General features: G+C 53.9%; 7 protein-coding genes across 7 annotated transcripts; 1 reads left to right on the top strand and 6 right to left on the bottom strand.

Moving 5' to 3' along the window:
- Nucleotides 1-1,281: 1,281 nt before the first annotated feature.
- QC764_400595 (uncharacterized protein) lies at nucleotides 1,282-1,749 on the bottom strand (the record flags this gene model as incomplete). Its single annotated transcript, XM_062946323.1, has 1 exon — nucleotides 1,282-1,749. The coding sequence occupies one exon, from the start codon at nucleotides 1,747-1,749 to the stop codon at nucleotides 1,282-1,284; it is 468 nt and encodes a 155-aa protein (XP_062799900.1).
- A 2,192-nt stretch (nucleotides 1,750-3,941) lies between these two features.
- Nucleotides 3,942-5,845, bottom strand: QC764_400590 (uncharacterized protein). Its single transcript, XM_062946322.1, has 3 exons — nucleotides 5,234-5,845; nucleotides 4,827-5,170; nucleotides 3,942-4,725 (listed from the first exon to the last, which is right to left on the bottom strand). Exons 1-3 carry the CDS (start codon nucleotides 5,755-5,757, stop codon nucleotides 4,127-4,129), a joined length of 1,467 nt encoding a protein of 488 aa, XP_062799899.1. The 5' UTR covers nucleotides 5,758-5,845; the 3' UTR covers nucleotides 3,942-4,126.
- A 1,384-nt stretch (nucleotides 5,846-7,229) lies between these two features.
- QC764_400580 (uncharacterized protein) lies at nucleotides 7,230-8,767 on the bottom strand (the record flags this gene model as incomplete). Its single annotated transcript, XM_062946321.1, has 2 exons — nucleotides 8,227-8,767; nucleotides 7,230-8,171 (listed from the first exon to the last, which is right to left on the bottom strand). The coding sequence occupies exons 1-2, from the start codon at nucleotides 8,650-8,652 to the stop codon at nucleotides 7,230-7,232; spliced, it is 1,368 nt and encodes a 455-aa protein (XP_062799898.1). The 5' UTR covers nucleotides 8,653-8,767.
- A 689-nt stretch (nucleotides 8,768-9,456) lies between these two features.
- QC764_400570 (uncharacterized protein) lies at nucleotides 9,457-14,011 on the top strand. The gene is made up of 6 exons (XM_062946320.1): nucleotides 9,457-10,579; nucleotides 10,649-11,922; nucleotides 11,980-12,088; nucleotides 12,145-13,043; nucleotides 13,106-13,521; nucleotides 13,607-14,011. The coding sequence occupies exons 1-6, from the start codon at nucleotides 10,313-10,315 to the stop codon at nucleotides 13,897-13,899; spliced, it is 3,258 nt and encodes a 1,085-aa protein (XP_062799897.1). The 5' UTR covers nucleotides 9,457-10,312; the 3' UTR covers nucleotides 13,900-14,011.
- On the bottom strand, nucleotides 13,950-14,844 carry QC764_400565 (uncharacterized protein). Its single transcript, XM_062946319.1, has 2 exons — nucleotides 14,272-14,844; nucleotides 13,950-14,202 (listed from the first exon to the last, which is right to left on the bottom strand). The coding sequence occupies exons 1-2, from the start codon at nucleotides 14,406-14,408 to the stop codon at nucleotides 14,028-14,030; spliced, it is 312 nt and encodes a 103-aa protein (XP_062799896.1). The 5' UTR covers nucleotides 14,409-14,844; the 3' UTR covers nucleotides 13,950-14,027.
- Nucleotides 14,845-17,018: 2,174 nt separating this feature from the next.
- QC764_400560 (uncharacterized protein) lies at nucleotides 17,019-18,021 on the bottom strand (the record flags this gene model as incomplete). Its single annotated transcript, XM_062946318.1, has 2 exons — nucleotides 17,594-18,021; nucleotides 17,019-17,518 (listed from the first exon to the last, which is right to left on the bottom strand). Exons 1-2 carry the CDS (start codon nucleotides 17,982-17,984, stop codon nucleotides 17,019-17,021), a joined length of 891 nt encoding a protein of 296 aa, XP_062799895.1. The 5' UTR covers nucleotides 17,985-18,021.
- Nucleotides 18,022-18,853: 832 nt separating this feature from the next.
- On the bottom strand, nucleotides 18,854-20,429 carry GH6D (putative exoglucanase gh6d; the record flags this gene model as incomplete). The annotated part of the gene is made up of 2 exons (XM_062946317.1): nucleotides 18,854-19,718; nucleotides 19,775-20,429. 2 exons carry the CDS (start codon nucleotides 20,427-20,429, stop codon nucleotides 19,069-19,071), a joined length of 1,305 nt encoding a protein of 434 aa, XP_062799894.1. The 3' UTR covers nucleotides 18,854-19,068.
- Between the last annotated feature and the right edge of the window lie 157 nt (nucleotides 20,430-20,586).

Raw genomic sequence — 20,586 nt, 5'->3', positions numbered from 1 at the left:
TATTAATATATACTATTTAACTATAACGAATTAGGATTATTTAAAAACGCTTTTAATTAATATTTGTGACGAACTCCTATCCAGAACTTCTGAAAGAGATACTAGTTAAAGGCACTTCTGAATAATCCTGGTTCGATACAGCTAAACAGTGTATAACAAATGGCTTATCTCAATCGCAATAATCTTAATACTAACAACTGTGACTTGAATTGCATACTGCGGAACTATCTATCTATACCAGCCAGTTCCTCCGTATATATAAACATTGATCCTCCAGGTACCTCTGTACCTAGCTCACTCCAGCTCACTAGTGAGCGGTGGTGATCCTCCATAGCTCACCACGCTCACCAGGTGAGCCAGGTAATTGTTACGGTTCAGAAGAGCGGGGTCGCCAGGACCAGTAAGACTGGAGCGACGGATGAGTGGGGCTTGTGGGGCAGGAGATAACACGGCCAGGGGATCTAGGGATTTAGAGTTAGATCCAAGGATCTAGAGTCTGGAAGCTAGATCCAAGGGATCTAAGGATTTAAAAGATAGGTCTAAGTACGGAGGTACTTAGGGCCTAAGGTCTATATATACGGAGAAACTGGCTGGTATAGATAGATAGTTCCGCAGTATGCAATAGTTATAAGTTACAATCGTTGGTATCTAGACTATCGTGATTAAGATAAGCCATTTGTTGTACACTGTTTAGCTGTACCGAACCAGGATTGTTCAGAAGTGCCTTCTACCAGTATCCCTTTCAGAGGTTCTGGATAGGGGTTCGTCACATATAATCTTAATCTCGGTTTTCATAATTGGAATATAAATATCTAAATATATAAAGAGTTATTCTTCCGCCAAAAAGCCTAAAAATACAAGCTCGATATACCAAAATACCTATATTTTCTACAGCCCGTTTGATTTTCGAATTTTATTTTCTATCGGCCTTATATACTTCAGGTTCATTGGAAGACTTAGGGTTGCGAATGTAAAAATGAAGAAGAAATCTTCCTCCGATTTTGGCAGTATGTCTTCCAGAAACAGCATTGGATTTCTCTCAAAATGAGTGTCTGGGTGTTCACCACACGGCAACACATGCTGGTAAATTTTTATCTACCTAAAGTAAGGTAGGCAAGTTACACCAATGTACCCATCCACCTAATCCTCCGTGTTATACACACCCACCGCCAACATCAGTCGTCGTCGTCTTCCCAGTTCGTGTTTGGTACGTACGGATTGTTGTCGATACACACACGATAAGGCAGGGCTCGATCGACCACGACATTTGGTAAAAAGTGATCAAAGAACTTGGGGTACGGCGGGACCGTTTGGTACCCTTTTTTCGGGGTCAACAAACATGGGGTGATCTGCCCTGTCAAAATACGTTTCTACCCACTCATCGACATCGAGTTTGCTGTGTTTCTCGACAAGAGCGTCAACTTCTGCGGCGCTCCAGGGCGTGGCGGCATCGAAGTTGCCGCCAAAGCGGACACCCCGAGAAGAGGTACCGGAAGCTAGCGCAGCGAGAGCTTCTGTGAAGACGGCGCACTTGTAAATTTGAGTGATTCTGTTTAGAGATTGCATGGATGGGTACTGGCCCGCCCGGCAGAGGGCTGCCAAATCGCCGTCGTTGGACTCAAGACCGAACTGGGTTCGCGCGGCACGCTGCCAGGCGTCGTCCCTGTGCACCACGTCGTGAAAGATGTGGCTGGTTGTTTCGCGCATCGGGCCAGCGTCCAATGTCAACGAGTAAACATTGCTGGACATCCCGGCGTCGCAGTGAACCAGGGCTTCTGCTAGCTAGAACGATAGGGCGTCAGAGGTCCAGTTCGGGCTCAGGCGTGCGCAATCAGATAATGGGGCCACCTGAGCGACGAGATCGGGACGATGGGCGAGATCTAAGCGGGAGAACTGGAAAAGAGAAACCCAATTATCTGTTGGAAACCACATATTACCATAGCCTGCTCCAAGCAACACGTTGCCCCAGGGGCCGAAGGGCTGGGTTTTCCAAGCAGAAGAGGATCAAACCCCCGGAATTGCTTCTGAAGAAAAGGACTGGACTCGGCATCCTCATCGAGAATGATGCTCCTGAAGTGGCATCTGGATTAGAAAGTGAATAGCAGACGCGGCTGCCGAGAAGCGAAACTGGGCATTGCTTGGCGGCCTCGACCCAGAAGTCTTTGGACAATCGGCTGAGATATCGTTCGTTTGGGTTCCCATACTCATCGGGTGAAATGTTGTCCTCATCCGAGTCATCATCACCATCGGAGTGGCCTGCTGGGTCGCTTTGTGATACACATACGGGACAGACGACCCCAGGGGATCGGCGAGCTCAGGGGAGACTCGCCATTTGCGCTCTCGTTCATTCCATCAGACAAACGGCCACAGACGACTTGCACCGGGGCAACTTGCCTCAAGTTTATCCAGGCTTACTCGGGCAGGCGGGTTATCTTGTAGAGCAGCACCTGCTTCTGAAAAGCGGATGTGGTGGAGAATAAATTCGAAGCGCCCAGCTCTTGTTCTCAGGGCCGGCGAGGTCATGGTCGAGAAGGTGACCGTGTTGATGCGCAGAGCCAGGCCTCGCATCTCGGCGGCAACCATCCTGCTTGTGTACGAGAGGGCCATATTGATGGGCTCACCAGAGTGCTTCAGCCTCAGCTTGCCTGCCCCTGAGTCGAACACATAGCCTTAGTCGGCAAAAGAGGTACTTGTGGTAGATGAGATCACGGATCTTACGGGGGAGCCGCGTGAGGAAGAAGCAGTCCGACATGATGTATCTTATGTGGGTGATGTTCAGAGCAAACTTCATTGAACCATCTGCGAGCTGATTTTTATAAGGTATAGAGCTAAAAATAAGGTACCGCCACCGCACACTTGGAAGGGTACACTCGGAACAGCCGCCACTTCCACGTTTCGCCGGGTGACTCAACCCCCTAGCTATCAAACAGACACATAAACTCCGACATACCTGACTCTCACAGCCGACCCAAGCCCCCCGTTCCGTCGCCGGTCCTGTACCACTCTTCACACTTGGGCCACTTCACGCCCTCCCTGATGCCCTGTCCCAGAGCCCAGAATGCAGGCCATAGTCCCTTGTATTTGGCTGGTGCAGACGGCCCGAGCACCAGATGCCGTTCTCCTTGGTGGGGATGATGTAGAGCTCCCCGCTGCCCGACTGCCGGATATTGTTGGTGTGGTCGCGGTGCTCTTGTGCCTCATTGTTGTCGTTGTTGAACCGGGACCGCCTGAACACCTCCCACACGTTGCTCGGGTCGCGGCTGAGGCTCGAGCCGGCCGACCAGTTGAGGTTGTCGCCCCAAACAAGGCGGTAGTTGGGCAGCGAGGGGATGGCGGCCCAGACTGGTGCCGTCGAAGCCCAGCAGGGAAATGAGGGTAGCGAGGTGGGACCATCTTTGACAAACTGAGAGACTTTGCTGTCTTTGATGATGATCCAAACAGACGACATGCCTGGGAGCTTGTCTCTTTATACCAATCGCCGAGAGGTTTACGGAACCACCACCTTCTCATCTACCTATCTCACCGCCGTCCGCGATGCAGCCCTCGCCATGCCGACAAAGGGCACTCAGCCGTTGATATTTGCTGAATCACCCGGTATCCCAACCAACCCGTTGGCAGACTACAACCACAACTAGACCTTCGTAAGAGGAGCGTCGGCCTGGCAATTTCCACCACCGGACGGTTGTTTGCTCAGGGGCACCTTGGCACTATGAGAGCCGTCACGAGACTCTTACTCAGCACGTAACATTTGGAGACTCGACAGTGCCGCACTTGGCGAAGGCACAGCTTGCGATTGGGGATGAGGCATGATTTTGATCAGCTTTCCCGAGCCGCTTGAGAGCCAAGCAATGATGGAAAATATGCAGCTAGGACTCACCAAACGTGATTGTATGGCAGAACAAGGTCGAAAGGGGGAAAAGAACAACACCAGAAGCACTGTTGCAACGAAACACTCTATTAAAGCAAAAAGCGCCGCTGTTATTACGATCGTGTATCCAGGTATCCCCAACCCAAGTCCCATCAAAAATATATATATATATACTGACTTCCTTCCCAAGATCATCTCCTTCACTCATCAAAATCATGTACACATCCACGGCATGCTCGTCGATAGACTCGCTGTCCTCTACTGAACCTCATGCACCTGCCCATCACCCCTCTGCGTGCTCAGCTCGACGGCATTGCTCTGGAAATAGCCCCCGGCCTGTTGTTGTGCTTGTTGCGGCTGCGGCTGTTGACCTGCGTACATCCCATATCCCGTCACCTGTGGTGAAACTGGCATCGCCGGCTGCTGATTCCCCATCTGCCCCGTGAACTGAGGCGACACCGGCGCCGGAGGAGATCCCCACTGCTGCTGTTGCTGTTGTTGTTGCTGATGCTGTCCAGCAACAGCAGTGTATCCCGGCGCTGGCGTTCCCGTGGGCGTCACGTGCGCCACACTGGTAACCGGCGTGGCGCTCTCCTGCATGGCCGGCTTGTTATCTCCATGATGGGCGTAGGCTCCCTGGGCGAATCCCATCGGCGGTGCACCATCTGGGACGGTGGACATTTGCTGCTCAGGAGGGGGAGCAAAGTTTGGAGGAGCGGTACCACCGTCACCAGCACCAGCACCAGCAATGGTGGTTGGCTGGCCTGCTTGCTGGAGGCGGAGTTCCTGGTTTCTCTTCTTGCGACGGCCGCAGTAGATGATGAGGAAGATGATGATGCCTACCATTGCTAGGAAGCCTGTGCGCAAGAATCGATGGTAGGTTAGTTATGAGCACTTTGAAAGGGGAACAGAAAAACAGGAAGCAGGTCAAGTGGGAGGGACTGGGGGGAGAACGTACTGATACCACCGACTACCGCGCCAACGATCAAGGCAGTGTTCACCGTCGAAGCCACGGCTTCCTCGGGGGTCTTGCCGTTAGAGTTGGCGGTGTCGAGGTTGCGGTTGTTGTTGTTGTCGTCGTTGACGCTGTCGGTCGGGTTGGCAACGCCGCCGCCATCAGTCGGGTTGGCGACGCCGTTTCTCCCACCACCGCCACCGGTGGTAACACCCCCGTTGGAACCGGAAGTGATGTCGAAGATGGGCAGGACCACGGATGTGGCTGCACAGAGGGGAATGGTCCAGCCACTGTAGTCGCCGTCGGCGTAGACCAAGGTGGCACATTCTGGCTCGTCCAGGTCGGAGCTGGAGACGGGCGAGGTTAGTGGGACAGGCAAGAAGGAGTGAGAACAGGCGGGAAGAGCATACCAGTACATGGTTCGGTCTGTGTCACGGTTTGATGCCAGGCGGGAGGACGTGTAGGGAAGACAGGCGGTCCAGATGTTGCAGGCGGTGGAGAGACAGCAGCCGATGGCGCGGGCATCCGAGTTTACACGGCACTCTGCTCCCCATTCTGCGCTGCATGTAAATGGGACCCGCTCATCGCCCACGAACCCGCAGGTGTTCTCCCCAGACTGCCGTTGGAAGAGGGCTCTCGCATGGGGGGTGGGTGCTGGTGGGTGCTGGAATTCGAGGTGGCCAACCCGTGCGGGTGCCAGTCCAGTCTCAACTGGCGATGTCGGGTTGAATCGCTCAGTCCCCGCAATGTGTGAGTAAACACCAGCAGGAAGCCATACCGAGGCGGCGACCAGCCGGCGAAGACTTTGGACGGCCATGTTTGGTTTGGAGAACTCTTCAATCCAGGGGCAAGACCGAAAAGAACGCTGGAACGCAGCTCCGGGGACGTCACCATCTTTAACTCGAGGAAGCAGTCCAGACACGGACAACAGCATCCTCGCCGCATTTGGAAAATTTCCGTATTGCGGCTGGCCTCCGTGAAAGCCAAGCAAAAACAGCCACCCTCGACCAAACAGAACCTGGGACCACGACGCATGGCACTAACGAAAGAGGCGTCTGCAGCAACTTACAGCCGCAACTCGTCAGGCATTCTCCATCCATTCGAGGCCGTCGTCGTTTTCCTGCCCGTCGCGTCGCGGGTGGCTGCATGTGGCTGCTTGCAAAGAGCACCAGTCAGGCACCTACCGTATTCATACATACAAGTTGATACCACCACCTGCTCCCTCCAGTCCCCAGCATCATGGTAATCTTTTTTGCTCGGCCCCAAGCCCAGCCCAAAGAAAACCGCTGCCCAATGCCCAGACCATGTCAACCTTGTCAATCAAGACGCAGGCTAGCGAGCCAATTGCCGTCACCTTCAATAACAGGGGTCCAGTTCAGCTTGCGACCCTGCTCTTCACCCCTCCTCCTCACTCTCTCGACACCCCTCTCTTCAAGACGACCCATCTCTTCAAACAAGTCCCACGCGTTGGATATCCCTGTCGATAGGACCGATTATCAACGCTATAAACCTAGGTATCCTTTCCAACCCTCAAGAAAGCCCATACTTTCATCAGCGATTCAACCCTAAAAGTTAGGTACCAACATGATTACACCGCATTCACACCTCTCCCAGGCCGAACCAAAAGCCAAGTTAACAGCACAGCACCGCCAACCGCAGCCTCACAAGGCTCCACTCTTGGCTCGCGATCTAGGTAATCCAGCTAAGGTAGTCAACAAAGCACCAGATAGGTTTGTATTGATCATCAAAGATTCCGTGTTTTCGTTTTTTGATTTTTTTGTACCTTATCCATCTGCAATCCTCAGACGCGCAGCAAAGTATGTCCGACGCGTTTCTCGTTTTCGCGCTGGTTTCCCAAACAAGAAGAAGCACCGCATGAAATCCGATGATTCTCCAAGACAGAGACCTCGGACTTTTGATTTCTTTTGTTTTCCGTGGGAAAGGTGGGAAAGGGACATGGAACTTGGGGTCTGTTTGTTAACAATATTTATTTGTTTGGGGTTGTTTGAGGATGTTGACCTATTCAGCTTGTAATGTTCGTGAAAGTTGATCTTGAACGAGGGTTAGGGTTGATGCAGCAACCCCTTTTGCTGCGCAGGTCACCCCCTGCATGTAAATAAGGATCGGGATGAGGTGGTTGACATGGTGACCATTTTGTAGACCCCTATCTTTGGGCTTGCGTGAGACTGAGCATTGGTACATGGGGCTGTAAATAGGTACGGTACGTAGTTGGGTCCATTTGACACTGTAAGTGGTTGCAGTTTGTGGATTGGCGAAGTGTTTCTAGGCCATCTGACCTTGGGGCATTTGGAAGCTCAGTATCCCCAGCACATGCCTTTATGTAAACAAGAATATGTAGACGCAGTGTCGTATTATAGAGCCCCTTACATCAATGATCACCAACCCTCACACCCTCCTCCCAACCCACTCACCCAAAACCTCCCCAATCCGCCCCCTATTCCTCTCCAACATCATCATATGTCCGTTCCCCCCTCCCCCCCTCCTCTCCAGAACCCCTCCCACCTCTCCCCTCAGCACTAAATGCTCCACCCCCTCCACCCCAGCCTGCCTCAAAAACTCCACCGTTCCCCAGTCATACCCCCTATGAGGCGACCCCTCCCCCGTCACGACCAACACCTCTACCCTTCTCAAATTCACCAGCTTCCTCACCTCCCCGGCTTCCCCATCATCCTGAAGCCAACACTCCAACAGCCCCTCCTCCCCCGGCTTGACCAACCGCCTCCTCAACCCCTCCCCCCCCTCCCCAACCGCAGGCTCAAACCCCAACCTCACCTCGGTCAGCCCAAACACCGTCGGCTCCTTTCTCAACCCCCCCATCCCCCTCATCTGAAACGCCGGCCCGGCAGGCTCCACGGCCACAATCGCCCTCACCAGCCCCGGCCGCGCGTCGGCGAGCAGCCAGGCTATCTTGCAGCCCATGCTGTGAGCCAGGAGGATGACGGGCTTGCCGATCTTGTCCAGGAGGGCCGCCAGAGACTTTTGGGCGACGGATTGCTCTTCTGCCAGGTTGGCGAGCTGCGGGTGGGTCGACTTCATGACGTGATCGAAGGCGGGGGAGCCTTTGCCTGCGGGGGGGCTGTCGGGCCATTGGGTGGAGGAGGGCGGGGTGGCCCAGGCTTTTTGGAGGGAGGCCGCGCCGAAGGTGAGGTATGGGGAGGAGGAAGAGGAGGAGGAGAGGTGGGTGGGGGGGTGCCAGGGGGAGCGGCCGCGGAAGGGGGGGTCGATGAGGTAGAGCTCGTGGGAGAGGGAGAGGAAGTGGGAGGACCAGCTTTGTTGGGTGGGCGAGTTGGTGTTGTTGTCGTTGTTGGCTGGGGTGGTGAGGAAGTCCTGGGTGGTGGGTTAGTCGGGGTGAATCAAGGTTGGCCCGGACGATGTGACCTACAATGCCTGTGCGACTGCTTCCAGGAATGAAGATTACGGGGTATTTCTGAAGGGGTTTCCTGACTGGGACGAGGTGCTCGACATACACCTGCCCGTATACCGTCTCATTGCCGGTGCCGTCATCAACATATTCGCCGCCAACGTAAAACACCTCCCGGGTATGTGCGTCGGCCGGAATACTGTCCATTACCAGTTGATGATTTTGGCAAACATGATGGTTGAAAACGCCATCAGAAGGGCCAGTGCAACATCGGATGAAAGATAGGTTCATGGCAGTCGAGTGGGACAGGGTCTCGGAAAAAGGCTCGACCCGATGCGGGGGAATTGTGACGTTACCTTCCCTGCGACCTATGCTTTCTTTTAGAGAATGGCTTTCTGTATGAGGGACATTTATCTGAATAAGAATGCTGGATTGTTTCTTTGTCATCCGTCTTCTTCTCTACGTCTGTTAGTGCAGACAAATTTCAAAGGAGAAGCGGAGAATGGCAAACTACCGCCAGAGTGAGGTCTAGTCTAGTGAAGCGGCGTAGAAAAGCTTTCATACTGGCATGTATAGCTCCAGAATAGCCACCAGTGGTCAAGAACTTCTCGCTCGGCCAAAGGCCATGCTGAAGTCGGGGCGATGGCGTCAAATACAGAATTTTTAAGTGAGACAGATTGCCGAAAATGTTCGCGTTACTTTTCTCTGTCAAAGTGTTCTATATCGATAAAGACTTGCGCCTTTCATACTCAATTATCAATCGACAACTCCAGCAGCTCGTCATTTATTCCCTCCTTGTCCCACACCTACACCCTATCCCCCCGCAGACCCTGCCTGTCACCATTGACACAAATCGCCCCATACCATTTCATCTTCTCTCTCTGCTCCGCCGTCGGCCTCGCCGCCCGATACGCCTCCTTGAGCTTCTCCCACATGTCAACAAATCATCCAATTTCCCATCACTATAGCAGGCAATCTGGAGGGCCGAGTAGAAATGTGAAAACTTGGCCGAGGACGGGCAGGAGAGGGTGCGGGTGATGGCGGGGTTAGTGATATTGAGGGGGAGGAGGGGGAACTGGAGGACGTAGTTGGGGCGGTGGCATTTGGCCTTGTGGGAGGGCCAGTGGGAGGATCGGCGATTAGGGGGTGCAGTAGTGGGTGGTGCGGCAGCGGGAGCAGCGGAGGAGGTGGGGGGCGGTGGTTTTAAATGGAAGGACAGGAGGGGTTGGAGCATTTGTCGGGGGGTGGGGAGGGAGCCATGGCGATAGGGGTGGTGATGAAGGGTGTGGGCGGAAAAAAACCGAAAAGAATAACAAAAAGCGGTCGGATATTATTGGTTTATATCTTTGATTTCTGATTCAACTCCAGGGCCGAAATCCTGTTCTGGTGTCGGTGTTAACGCGGCGACAGAGAGTGAGAAGTGGATGTAAATTTGAGCAAGGTGATAGTGCAAGACTTGGTGTTTTGGTGAAGCCTTGAGAGGAAGAGTTTTTGAGCCACTGCTAGGAGAATGTCAAAGTGTTTGGCCATATTGATAAGTCCAAGGTCGCCATCATTGTCAAGAGCAACGAACACTATGGGGAGACTTGCCCCTTTTCCTGACCAAGGCACTACAAGCGGAGGGTTTAGGGGTAGGGTTAATACAGGCTGCCTATTGTTTTGCTTGCTCCTATCCCAGCGGGTAGGTATAAAAGATTCACATCCGCGCGATTACCTGGAGCTGCCTTTCCAGGTAGAACCTACCTTGATCGGTATGCCTTTGAGCGAAGTTGGTGTATGGCTGAGACATGTATGACGAAACAACCACAGTCTACAGGACCACAGCAGGATCATCAACTCAGTGCGGAAGCAATGTCATGAAACACGCCGCGTGTGGCTTGCAGCTGAGCTTCACCGTGTGGTTGGCGAATGGGCATACCATTATTCATCGCAGCTGCCGTGCAGTTTGTGGCATTGGTTCATCCCATCTTTACTGGCACAGACTGATCGTCTGTGTCTGCGTAACTAGGCCGCATTAGTACGAGGGAAAGGTTGTGCATATGCAACAAAAACATGGAATGATGATGATGAGGGGTGCGGATGCGTGAGAGACAGGTCTATAAAGTCCATGACAACCCCGTTGGAGATCGGACTCAGGGGCAGACATCTTCACAATTCCCCGCCTTCTCGCATTCCATACTATAATCATACAATGACTCGTCCAGTCAAAACCAAAGCCATTATGCCCGCCGAAGAGGTCAAGGACACCACCCACGAGGTGATCAGCTCCTACTTCATTGGCCCCCGCGCCGAGAACCTCCCCCAATTCCGAGAAAACATCGCCACGATCCTCGACGAACTCCAACTCGCGCGCAAGAACTACTTTGAACAAGATGTCGTCTCTCTTTCCTTTCTCCCAGGTCTCTTCCAGTCCAGTCTGGGGCTGTGCTGATACACTCGCCAGGAAAACGACTTCACCTTCATTCCCCCCTCTATCCAGACCTCTCCCTCCTTCCTCGCCTCCGCCGCCCGGACCAAGACCGCCGTCCAGCAAACGGCGCGCCTCCTCGGCCAGCACTCCATCCCCTTCTGGTCCCCCCGGTACCAAGCCCACATGTGCACCGACCTCAGCATGCCTGCCCTGCTGGGCTATTTCATGACCATGCTATACAACCCCAACAACGTTGCCCTTGAAGCCTCCCCCTTGTCCACCGTCGCTGAGATCGAAGTCGGTGAGCAGCTCTGCGAACTGTTTGGTTTTGAAGAGCAGGACAAGGCCTGGGGCCATGTCACCTGCGATGGCACCGTTGCCAACATTGAAGCTCTATGGGTGGCGAGAAACCTAAAGTATTACCCGCTATCTGTGAGGAAGGCAATGGATGACGAAGATGGCCCGTTGAGATTTATCAGTGAGGAGTTCAAAGTCCGAACTTGTGAGGGCAGGTCGAAGCTGCTGAAGGAGATGAGTTTGTGGGAGATGATGAACCTGAGGGTGAAAACTGTTCTGGATATCCCCGGGCTCTTGCACGAGCAGTTTGGGATCACGCCGGAGTGGTTGGAGGAGGCGATGGCAAAGTACAATGTTCAGACGGTAGGGAAGGAGGCGCTGAATCGACATTTCGGGGTTGGTGAGGGGATGGATGGGCAGTTCTTTGTGCCCAGCACCAAGCACTACTCCTGGCCCAAAGCAGCAGCGCTGGTTGGATTGGGGTCCGATAATGCTGTCAGTGTTGGGGTTGACCATGATGCGAGGGTTGATCTTGATAAGCTGGAGAAGCTGCTGGAGGAGCGGTTTGCTAGGCAACAGCCTGTTTATTCGGTTGTAGCTGTCATTGGGTCCACGGAAGAAGGGGCCGTGGATCCGTTGGAGAAGATCCTGGCCATGAGACAGCGATTTCAAGCACGAGGCATGTCGTTCATGGTTCATGCTGATGCAGCCTGGGGAGGTTACTTCGCCACGATGCTGCCTCGAGAGGGCCAGGATGATGCCGACAGAGACGGAGGCGATGACGGCCTTGTGCCCGACCTGAGCCTGAGGGTCGAGACACAGCAATCTCTCTTTGCTTTGCGGTACTGCGACTCGATCACGGTCGACCCCCACAAGGCAGGGTACATCCCCTATCCTGCTGGTGCACTGACGTATCGAGACGGGAGGATCAAGAATCTTGTGACATGGACAAGTCCGTACTTGTCCCGAGGGGCAGTCACCAGTATTGGAATTTATGGTGTGGAGGGAAGGTAAGGGACAACGGCAGTCCTTTTCCTAGCTTGACAGCAAGTTGACAATGACCACAGCAAGCCAGGTGCATCAGCTGTCTCGACATGGCTGTCTAACCAGTGCATAGGGCTTGATCAGAAGGGATACGGCGCTCTTTTGGCGGAAGCATGCTTCACCTCGTCTCGTGTGAGTTACCTCGGGTGCTGACTTAACGCAATTGTGCTCCGGTTGACAACAGGCAGCTCTCGGCCCTCTGGGCCGCACTCTCCACCCCAAGAGACTCGTTCGTCTGCACTCCGTTCAACGCATTGCCTTCAGAATCCTCTTCCGATCCGAGGGAGGTCGAGCGAGAAAAGCAGAGAATCAGAGAAGAAATCCTCAACAAGTCAAACGCCGAGATCATCGCCCAGGACAGCATCACCATAAACCAGGCCGACAAAACCATCACACTTCTCCGCGCCCTTGGCTCGGATCTCAACATCAACGCCTTTGCCCTCAACTGGCGCCACCCAGATGGCTGCCTCAACACAGATGTTGAAGAAGCAAACTACCTCATGGAGCGTGTCGTCAGTCGTCTATCGGTCGACCATCCTGATGACAACCCTTCTTCCATCCCATTGTACTTGACCTCCACAGAGTTTGAGTACAAGGACTACGGAGACTGCGCCACCAACTTCAAACGACGTCTCGGGCTTGATACCAGCACCCCTCACGAAAAGCTAATGGTGCTTCGTAACGTGGTGATGAGTCCCTTGGCAACCATGGACGGAGACCACGGCCGATTCATCAACATGCTCGGCGAGACCTTCCGGGAGGTTGTCGAGAAGGAAGTCAAAGTATGCCAGGCACGCAACGACGACAGCCCAGATTATCACAGCTTCTGGATCAGAGGCCGTGGCACGGCCAAGACTGTTTACCTGTCTTACAGACCCATGTTCCACCTCGCCAAGCACCGCAAGCAAATCATCCTCGAGGCAGAGTTTGCCAGCGAAGAGGGTCAGCAGGCGTACAGCCTGTTGGAAGGCAACACAGGCGACGATGAGATCATCCTCAAAACCTCTGACAAAATCGACCTCGACTCTTTACTTTCCTCCAGGACATCCAGCACCACCCTCGTCGGAAATCTAAGCACCTCGTCCAAGTAAGCCCCTCTTCTCTCTCCTCCCTTTTCCGCTCCCGTCCCGCTAACTGCCCTTCATCCAGTGGCACCATCCTCCCCCGCACCCCCCTGACCATCCTCTCCATCCTCAAAAACCGCCCCTTGAACACCTCCTCGCACGACGACACCTACCCCTCCGGCTTCTGCCCATTCTACCTCTACGGCCTCCCCAGCCATACCTCCTCCCCATCAGAAACCTCCCACCAGCTCTACATCGACCACATCCTCACCAAATCCCCCAACATCTTCCTCTCCTCCCCCATCGAACTAACCCTCGACAACGAACAGCCGATCCCCTTCTCCACCGCCGTCACAAAAGGGGCAATCCTCGCCCTCGAAGGCATCCACGAAGCAGCACTCCAACCCTTCCCCGCTGACCACCCCCTTCCCGCAAACTTCTTCTTCAACCCCGGGAGGGAGTTTAGAGTATCGATATGGGGTGACGATCGCGCACCTGATGGTGAGTTACCATTCTTTTTTATTTCCCTGTTACATTCCTACCTCACCATCAGGAGTAGGAGGGAGAAGAAGCTAACAAACAGCAGCTAGCGCGAGGGGTCTGCTGACAGAAATCAAAAAGACCGAACCTATAGCTAGGGGAAAACTCGTCCTGAAAGAAGACGTCGGGGGTATGGTGGTGGATGCGGAGAGGATTAACCGGGATCCGTGGAAGGAGACGGAGGAGCAGAAGGTCAGTCTCTGGCGGGAGAGGTTTGGCAAGGTTGGGAAGGAGATTGATAGGGGGGTTTCAATATCTGGGGGGAAGAGGGAGGCCGCAACGAATGGGGTGGTTGCGGATGGGAATGGGGTGCGTGTTTGTCCAAACTGCGGTGAGTAGGTTAATTGGAAGAGAGGGAAGGGGGGGCGGGGGGGAAGGTTGGTTGCTTTTGTAGGGTATGTTTTGGTATGTAATATCAAAGATTGCGTCTCGCCACGCGTCTCGCGTAAAATGTCACGATGTCTACCTTACAACACAGCGGCGATGACACCAGCAGCTACACCTGCCACAGCCACGGCCATACCCGTGCCCATGCCCCGAGGGGCAGCGCCGCTCTTAGTCACTTCCTCGGCGGCCTTCTCCCAGGCCTCGAGGTACTGCGAGACAAAGTCCTTTGAGTCCTTCAGCACATGATTGTCGTACCTACCATCAGATTCTCGCTGTCAGCATACTCTTTTCTAAACACATCACGCCATCATCAGGGAAACATACCACGACTGAGTCCTCACCTGGTTCCTGTTCCACTCCCCACCAGTCAACATAGCCTGCAGCAAAGCCTCGGAATCGGGGGCATGGGTGATTGCCGAAACGATATCCGAAGTGAAGGAAGGGTATTTGGGGTTGTGCATAAAGGAGCTCTGGACCTTGTACCACGTTGTGGCCAGCGGCGTGATGAATGGCGATACCTCGGAGGGGACGGGGGATGGTGAGTAGACCGCCGAGACAAACTGATTCGCATCGGTCGAAGTGGGGAGAGTGAGTCCGTTGCCTTCGTCAGTGGCAGAGACGAGAGCAGCACTGCTGATGGCGAGGAGGGTTGAGAACTTCAGTTTGAGAGGATTATTTGTGGCTGACGAGGAAGAAGGATATGAGGACAAATGAGAAAAGTACAAGGCGAAGGAAGGGGCCTTATATACCTAGGTATAGAAGGAGCACGCAATTTCACCAAACTAGTTCATGCAGGGAGGGTGATGTTTCGGTCTCGTCTTTTGGTGGTACGTCGTGATCGAGCCTCGTCCAGTGCTGCCTAACCTGTTGGTTCCTGGTTCCCGTACGGTACTGTGCGTCACATTTTGGTAGTCCTTCACCTATCAGAATGATCCAATAAATACACTTTCGACTTTCTACGGGCATAAGGTATCTTTGGGAGAGCTGTCGAATCGTATATTGGGGTCCAAAAAGGTGTCGATTCCCGTGTTCCACGAGGGAGAGTCCCAGGTGGCTGGAAAAGGCCGAACCGAGTGGTCCTGGTCCTACGGCCAAGATATTAATTCCCTAACAGTGGGCGTTACTGACTAATCTGACAAGAACATGCCCGACATGTCGGAACTCACATGTCGACTCTGCCGTCGACAAGCAGGATGCCACTCACCCACAGAGTCCGAGCTGTGAGCCTCAAGTTTTGGATACCTACCTGGCATCAGAGTATCGTTCCAATTAGCAGGTGGACAACAGAATCCAATACGAATGTTTCAACAACAAAAACATGCATCCATAGCCTACCCCCATTTCTACCCTCCTCAACTACCCCCCACCAAACCCATACTCCCCCTTCACAACACCCCCCTCCCGCCCCGCCCTCTCAGTCACAGCAACCACAGCACTATTTACCGCATCCCCCCCCTTGGGTACCCCGGTTGGAAAACCTTGCCCCCCTTTTCCAACAAATGCGGCAACGGCGGAGTGGAGGTGATCTTCTGGAGGTGCACTACGCCTAGGCGGACGATATGCCGGTCGATGGGGTGGGAGAGGTAGCTTGGGCTTAGCACTGGGGGTTTCGAGGGGGAGGAAAAGGAGATGTGCACGCTGCCGCGCGATGGCTGCATTTGCGGGGAGGGCTGAGCTGGCGTTTACAACGGTTAGGGGACCGGCGCGGTTGGTAAGGTATTTGGAGAAGGCTGCTTGGAAGACAGCGGGGTCGGCGAAGTCTTCGGCTGTGGTGAGATGGGGATTTCGCCATTAATCTGGTGTGGGTGTTAGGGTTCTAGATCTCAGGATCTTGAGGACAATGAGCAAGGTACTAACCCCAGAGGCAACATGAGGTGATTTTGGTAATTCTCTCCAACAAAAGCCATTGTTGACCACCACCTTGATTCCCAACTTGTTCAGAAGTCTAGAGCTGCCAATCCCAGGCAGCTCTAGCAGCTTGGGAGACTCAACTGCTCTTGCCGAGACAATCACCTCCTCGTTGATCCAGACATTGTGTTTCACTCCGTCTTTGGAATACCCCACGCCTGTGACAGTTGGAGGGGCGGGCGCCTTGCTTTCTCACATCGGTGTGAATCTTTGTCACGAGAGCGAGCCCCGGTAATGACCTTGAGATTCTTTCTCCCTTTGGCTGCAAGATAGTGCCTGTTACCAGGGTAGCTCCGTTCCTTGGTCTTCGAGTCAATGTTGAACGGATTAGCAAAGCCGCCCAAAGAAAGTCCTCCTCTCGGGTCTCCGGTGACCCCTAGGCCCAGCTTCTCAAATGTTCTCGCCCATGTCTTCTGGAACGGGCCGTAGACTTCTGGAAAGGAGTTTACGATTGGTCCATTCTTCCCATGCACTGTCTCGTCAAGAAACTGGACTCCTAGATCGTGCTTGACCTCCTTTGATGAAGTCACAAACTGCTCTGATTTCTTGTAAATACGGCTGCAGCTCCTTCGAGAACCAGGATATTGGACGAGGGGATCTCAGAGAAACGTGCAGCGAGTGTAAGACCAGCTGTTCCCCCGCCTACGATCCTGAGCTCGGCATTAATAGCCTGTGTCGAAGGCGAAGAGTAGACTAAGGCAATAACTTACACAAAATCCCATGGTTGACCTTGGGCGAAACCTGCCGCAAGGAAAAAGAAGCCGCTCAAGACTTCTGCCAACATCTTGCTTGGGACCTAATGCGAAGAAATGATAGAGAGGAACAGTGCACTGGAGGGGATCAGAGTTATACCATACGTACTAATGAGGATGCTCCAGTCTACCTTATCTCCATTGGTAAATCCATCTCAATGTCCAACAGAAGCTACACAACATAGGACTATTGATAAGGCTGATGATGACTGCATGTTTCTCGGGTTTATTGCGCCTCTCCTAGATCGTCTCTCGGCTGTACAACTCCGCCAAGAGCGCCATTTCGGGCAGCTCATTCCCGTTCTACATTTTGTGTCCCCGAAGCCCCCAAATTGAACATCCTAACCCATAATCGCGAGTAAATGCCACAAGCAGAGCGTCCGAGAAAGAAACTAGTACACACTGATACACCTAAACCCCCCTCTCGTCACTAACCCTCCTCCCCTCCACCCATTCCACAACCACCTGAAAGTCCTTGCACATGTGCACCACCCCCATCCCATCGGTCTCGACCTTTTGCCCCTCCGTCTCCGGATTCTGCCCCTCAAGCGCGGTATCACCGCAACACATGAGGCTCTGTCTCAGGTAGCCAAAGCAGTGGTTGATGTGGCTCTGGTCATCATCATGCCCTTGCATTCTTTTATACTTAACATTACCCGCAACAAGCGAGTTGTACCTCGTCATGATCATCTGCAGGCAGTGAAGCTGGTGGAAGACAGCCACCGAGTAGACTTGCTGGTTATGGAACTCCATCGGGGGAGGGAGGTGGGAATTGCCGGAGGGGGTGAAGTTGGGTGGGGTGGTGATGAAGCCGTTGCCGAGGGGGAAGGAGGAGGTCCAGGCGGGAGGGGGGGTGGTGCTGTTGGTTGGGGCCTCGGGGTCAGGGTGGAAGGTTTGGGGGCGGAGGGAGACTAGGTAGGTAGGTAGGGTTGTTTAGAGCCGTGTCCTGGGTGGGCTGTGAGGAGAAAAAAAGGGAAAAATCATACATTCTGGCACAAGGCCGCTGATGTCTGAGGCGAGGTGGAGGGTGTCCTCTTTCCCGCTCGTGACGTGAGAGTTGCACTGAGAAGATGTTTGTAATGTGGAATAGGCGACGATGCCCCATGTCGCGCAGCTGCAGATTAGGACGGTGAAGAAGGCGAGAAGGTACAACGTGATTATAAGGACCCGTGATCTCCTGGCTGGTGTTTGGCCTTCTTGAGTCGTGTCATCTCGCCAACTCCGAATTATGGTGCGACTGCGAGGAGACTTTTCCCAGTTGTGTAACAGACCCAGTCCTTCACCATGCAGCTTGGGAATGGCATGTGTTGTTGAAGGGCTGATCGGGGACCCAGCGAAGGTTGTTCTGCTGTCGAGGCTGTATCGTGATGATGCCATCTTAGGAAGAAGCCACCAAGAATAAAAATAAAGAAAAGTACACAGAATAAAAATAAATAAAAGTACACAGAATGAGAAGAAGAAAACTGGGGTGCACAGTTTCTTGGAAAATGGACGGAGGAGCCAAGTTGACTTTCCTTAACCTTAGGTGTTAGACGTTAAGAAAATAGGGGTCGGGGGTCAGGGATTGAGGGCGAACAGGTTCCGTATCCATAGCACATGCCACAGTCTTGACGTAGGGTACAGCGGCATCTTTTATAGAACAAAGAACCCCAAGATGTCTGAGCCTGATTGTTTGCAAAGGAGCACGTCTGGGGCGAGGCTTGGCATGTGTCCTGCCGTGTGAAAATCACAATGGACAATGTCGATCATTGCCATATGCCACTGCCTGAATAGATGCATTTCCCGCACTTTCCCGTCTGGTGTCGCAGATGGAGGTCTGTTCTTTTGCGAAAGCTTCAAGGTTGGGGCTCTCATGAGCCTTGTGCTGCAGCGGCCAGCTCTTTTGTTTAACCCAGGACGGTACGCGGGTGCATAATTAACAGCGGGAATACTCCGCCAGAGGAAGAACGCTTCGGGACATTCAGCTTGGGTCTATTTCCAGTGTTTAGGTAATTCCATGCCAACAAAGCCGTGGGCGAACCAAGGTCACGCCAGCAGAGGAGGGCGACATCGTTCTAGGACCTAGTGTCCAGTCACCTAGGTAGGCATTGTCCAGGAGTATGATAGATTGGAAACTTGAACTTGTGGTCTACTAGGGGATGTTGGGTCATAGAACGAAGATATAGGTTTGATCAGGGTTGGCATAAAACTTGGCTTAACTGTCAAAGTCAAGCCAAGCACTAAGTTAAGTCTGGTAGGTGGGCTTAGCGGCTTCCATTGTCAAGTTCGCTCGTAAAGCTTAACTCGAACAAGCTCCTTCGGTCTGAAGACTTGATGATAGAGTCACACATATGAATTTTGCCCTGAGATTCGTGTTCATGACCCATATGCCATCTCATAGACCATGCTTATGTACAAAGTCAACCACACATGCTAGTTACATCTTTCTCCACACCCCTTCTTGCCAACCACCATATACAATCTACAAGCACTGCGAATACCACTGGTTACTAGCCTGGCACGTCCCCTGGGCACAGCACGTCGGCCCCGTCCATCCCTGCCCGCCACATTGAGCCCACCTAGCAGCACAGTTTCCACCCGGAGTAGCACTTGGCGAAGGCGCCACGGCCGTCGAGCTAGGCCCGGGAGCAGGGCTACCACCACCACCACCATCAGCACGAATCTCGGGGTGCGCATTCGTGGTCAACATCTGCGCATAGGCATCAAACCACGCGCCCGCCTGCGGAGCCCCCGACATGCCACACGTCCCGTCCGACTCGCCACCGGGCTTGACCCAGAGGATGGCGTCGACGTTGGGGTTGTTGGTGTTGGTCGTGAAGGGTTGACCGAAGCCGGCGGGGGAGACGTTGCACCACTCGCCCCATTCCTTGCGGGCACCGTCGAGGGCGACGCGGCCTTGGTCGATGATGAAGTTGGTGGGGAGGCCGCGCTCGCGGAGGGCGTTGCCGAGGGAGGTGGCGTAGCGGGACTCGTCGGCCGAGGGGCTGCCGGCCGTGTATGGGGGTGGGTTGTTGGTGGAGTAGGGATTGTAGTTGGAGACGTTGCTGGAGTAGCCGCGGATGCGGGCGTTGCTGCCGGCCTTTTGGAGGATGGTGGCTACTTCGGCGGCGGCTAAAAGGGAGTTAGTTCGATCTCTTTGGGTTTTGTGAGAGGAGGTCACTGCTTACTAGGCTTGAGGTTGTCCGCCCAGCCGAGCCAGCCGCCGTTGGCGACGTCAAGGTAGAGGTGGATGTTGCTGGCCTGGAGCTGCTGAATGGCATAGGCAATGCCGTCCTGCTGAGGCCCGCGGGCGTTGCGGCAGAAGGCAGTGGTACCGGTCACCATGTTGCCGATGGCATCAGGCTCAAGAATAACAGCAAACTGAAGATCCGATGCGGCCTTGAGCTTCTGAGCAAAAGGCTGGACATACTCGGTGCGGTAACGGTTCAGACCGTTTTGGTCCAGACTCAGCTCTCCTGAAGAATGACCGGCGCTGCAGTCGCGGTCGGGGAGGTTGTACAGCACAAGACCGACGATGGGCTTCTCGCCCCTAGACTGAGCAGCGCGGGCATTGCGGATGGCGTCATCGATGTCGCGAAGGAGGAAGATGTTGGAGATCCAGACAAAGGTGCCGACCTTGTTCTGGACGTACTGCACCTTGGCCGCGTTGGTCTGGTCTCCGCGGGACAGGAAGGCCTGGCGAGTCCTCTCGAGCGACTCGCTGTACTTGGGGTTGACGAACAGGCTGCGGCCAACAAAGGGGTTGCCGGACTGGCGTGCCTCAAGGGGAGAGGCACTGCCGGTGGCAAGCAAGCCAGCGAGAATGGCGTAGACGGCGCGCATGTTGTCGGCAGCGACTGTTGAGAAGACTTCCCGGTGTTGACCCTGTTGATCAAGAGCAAGCACCAGACCGAGACTGTCTTGGGGTCATCTTTTATATCAAGAATCCTCTCTAGGTGTCGGGATTCGCATTCTCAGTTGAGTCTGTCCCAGCTGTTGC

This window comes from Podospora pseudoanserina, chromosome 4 (assembly GCF_035222485.1).
Source record: "Podospora pseudoanserina strain CBS 124.78 chromosome 4, whole genome shotgun sequence".
Taxonomy (NCBI): Eukaryota; Fungi; Ascomycota; class Sordariomycetes; order Sordariales; family Podosporaceae; genus Podospora; species Podospora pseudoanserina.
The sequence above is the reverse complement of the archived record's forward strand: the minus strand, read 5'-3'. Positions and strand labels throughout refer to the sequence as shown.

Bases quoted from the DNA above. Each gene is read 5' to 3' on its own strand.
- QC764_400590 (XM_062946322.1), bottom strand. From the start codon at position 5,757: ATGCTGTTGTCCGTGTCTGGACTGCTTCCTCGAGTTAAAGATGGTGAC. The intron at 5,171-5,233 runs GTATGCTCTTCC...GCCCGTCTCCAG, and splicing joins ACAGACCGAACCATGTACTG to CTCCGACCTGGACGAGCCAG. The intron at 4,726-4,826 runs GTACGTTCTCCC...TCTTGCGCACAG, and splicing joins CGCGGTAGTCGGTGGTATCA to GCTTCCTAGCAATGGTAGGC.
- QC764_400570 (XM_062946320.1), top strand. From the start codon at position 10,313: ATGACAACCCCGTTGGAGATCGGACTCAGGGGCAGACATCTTCACAAT. The intron at 10,580-10,648 runs GTCGTCTCTCTT...TACACTCGCCAG, and splicing joins AGAACTACTTTGAACAAGAT to GAAAACGACTTCACCTTCAT. The intron at 12,089-12,144 runs GTGAGTTACCTC...GACAACAGGCAG, and splicing joins CATGCTTCACCTCGTCTCGT to CTCTCGGCCCTCTGGGCCGC.
- QC764_400565 (XM_062946319.1), bottom strand. From the start codon at position 14,408: ATGCACAACCCCAAATACCCTTCCTTCACTTCGGATATCGTTTCGGCA. The intron at 14,203-14,271 runs GTATGTTTCCCT...ATCTGATGGTAG, and splicing joins CAGGTGAGGACTCAGTCGTG to GTACGACAATCATGTGCTGA.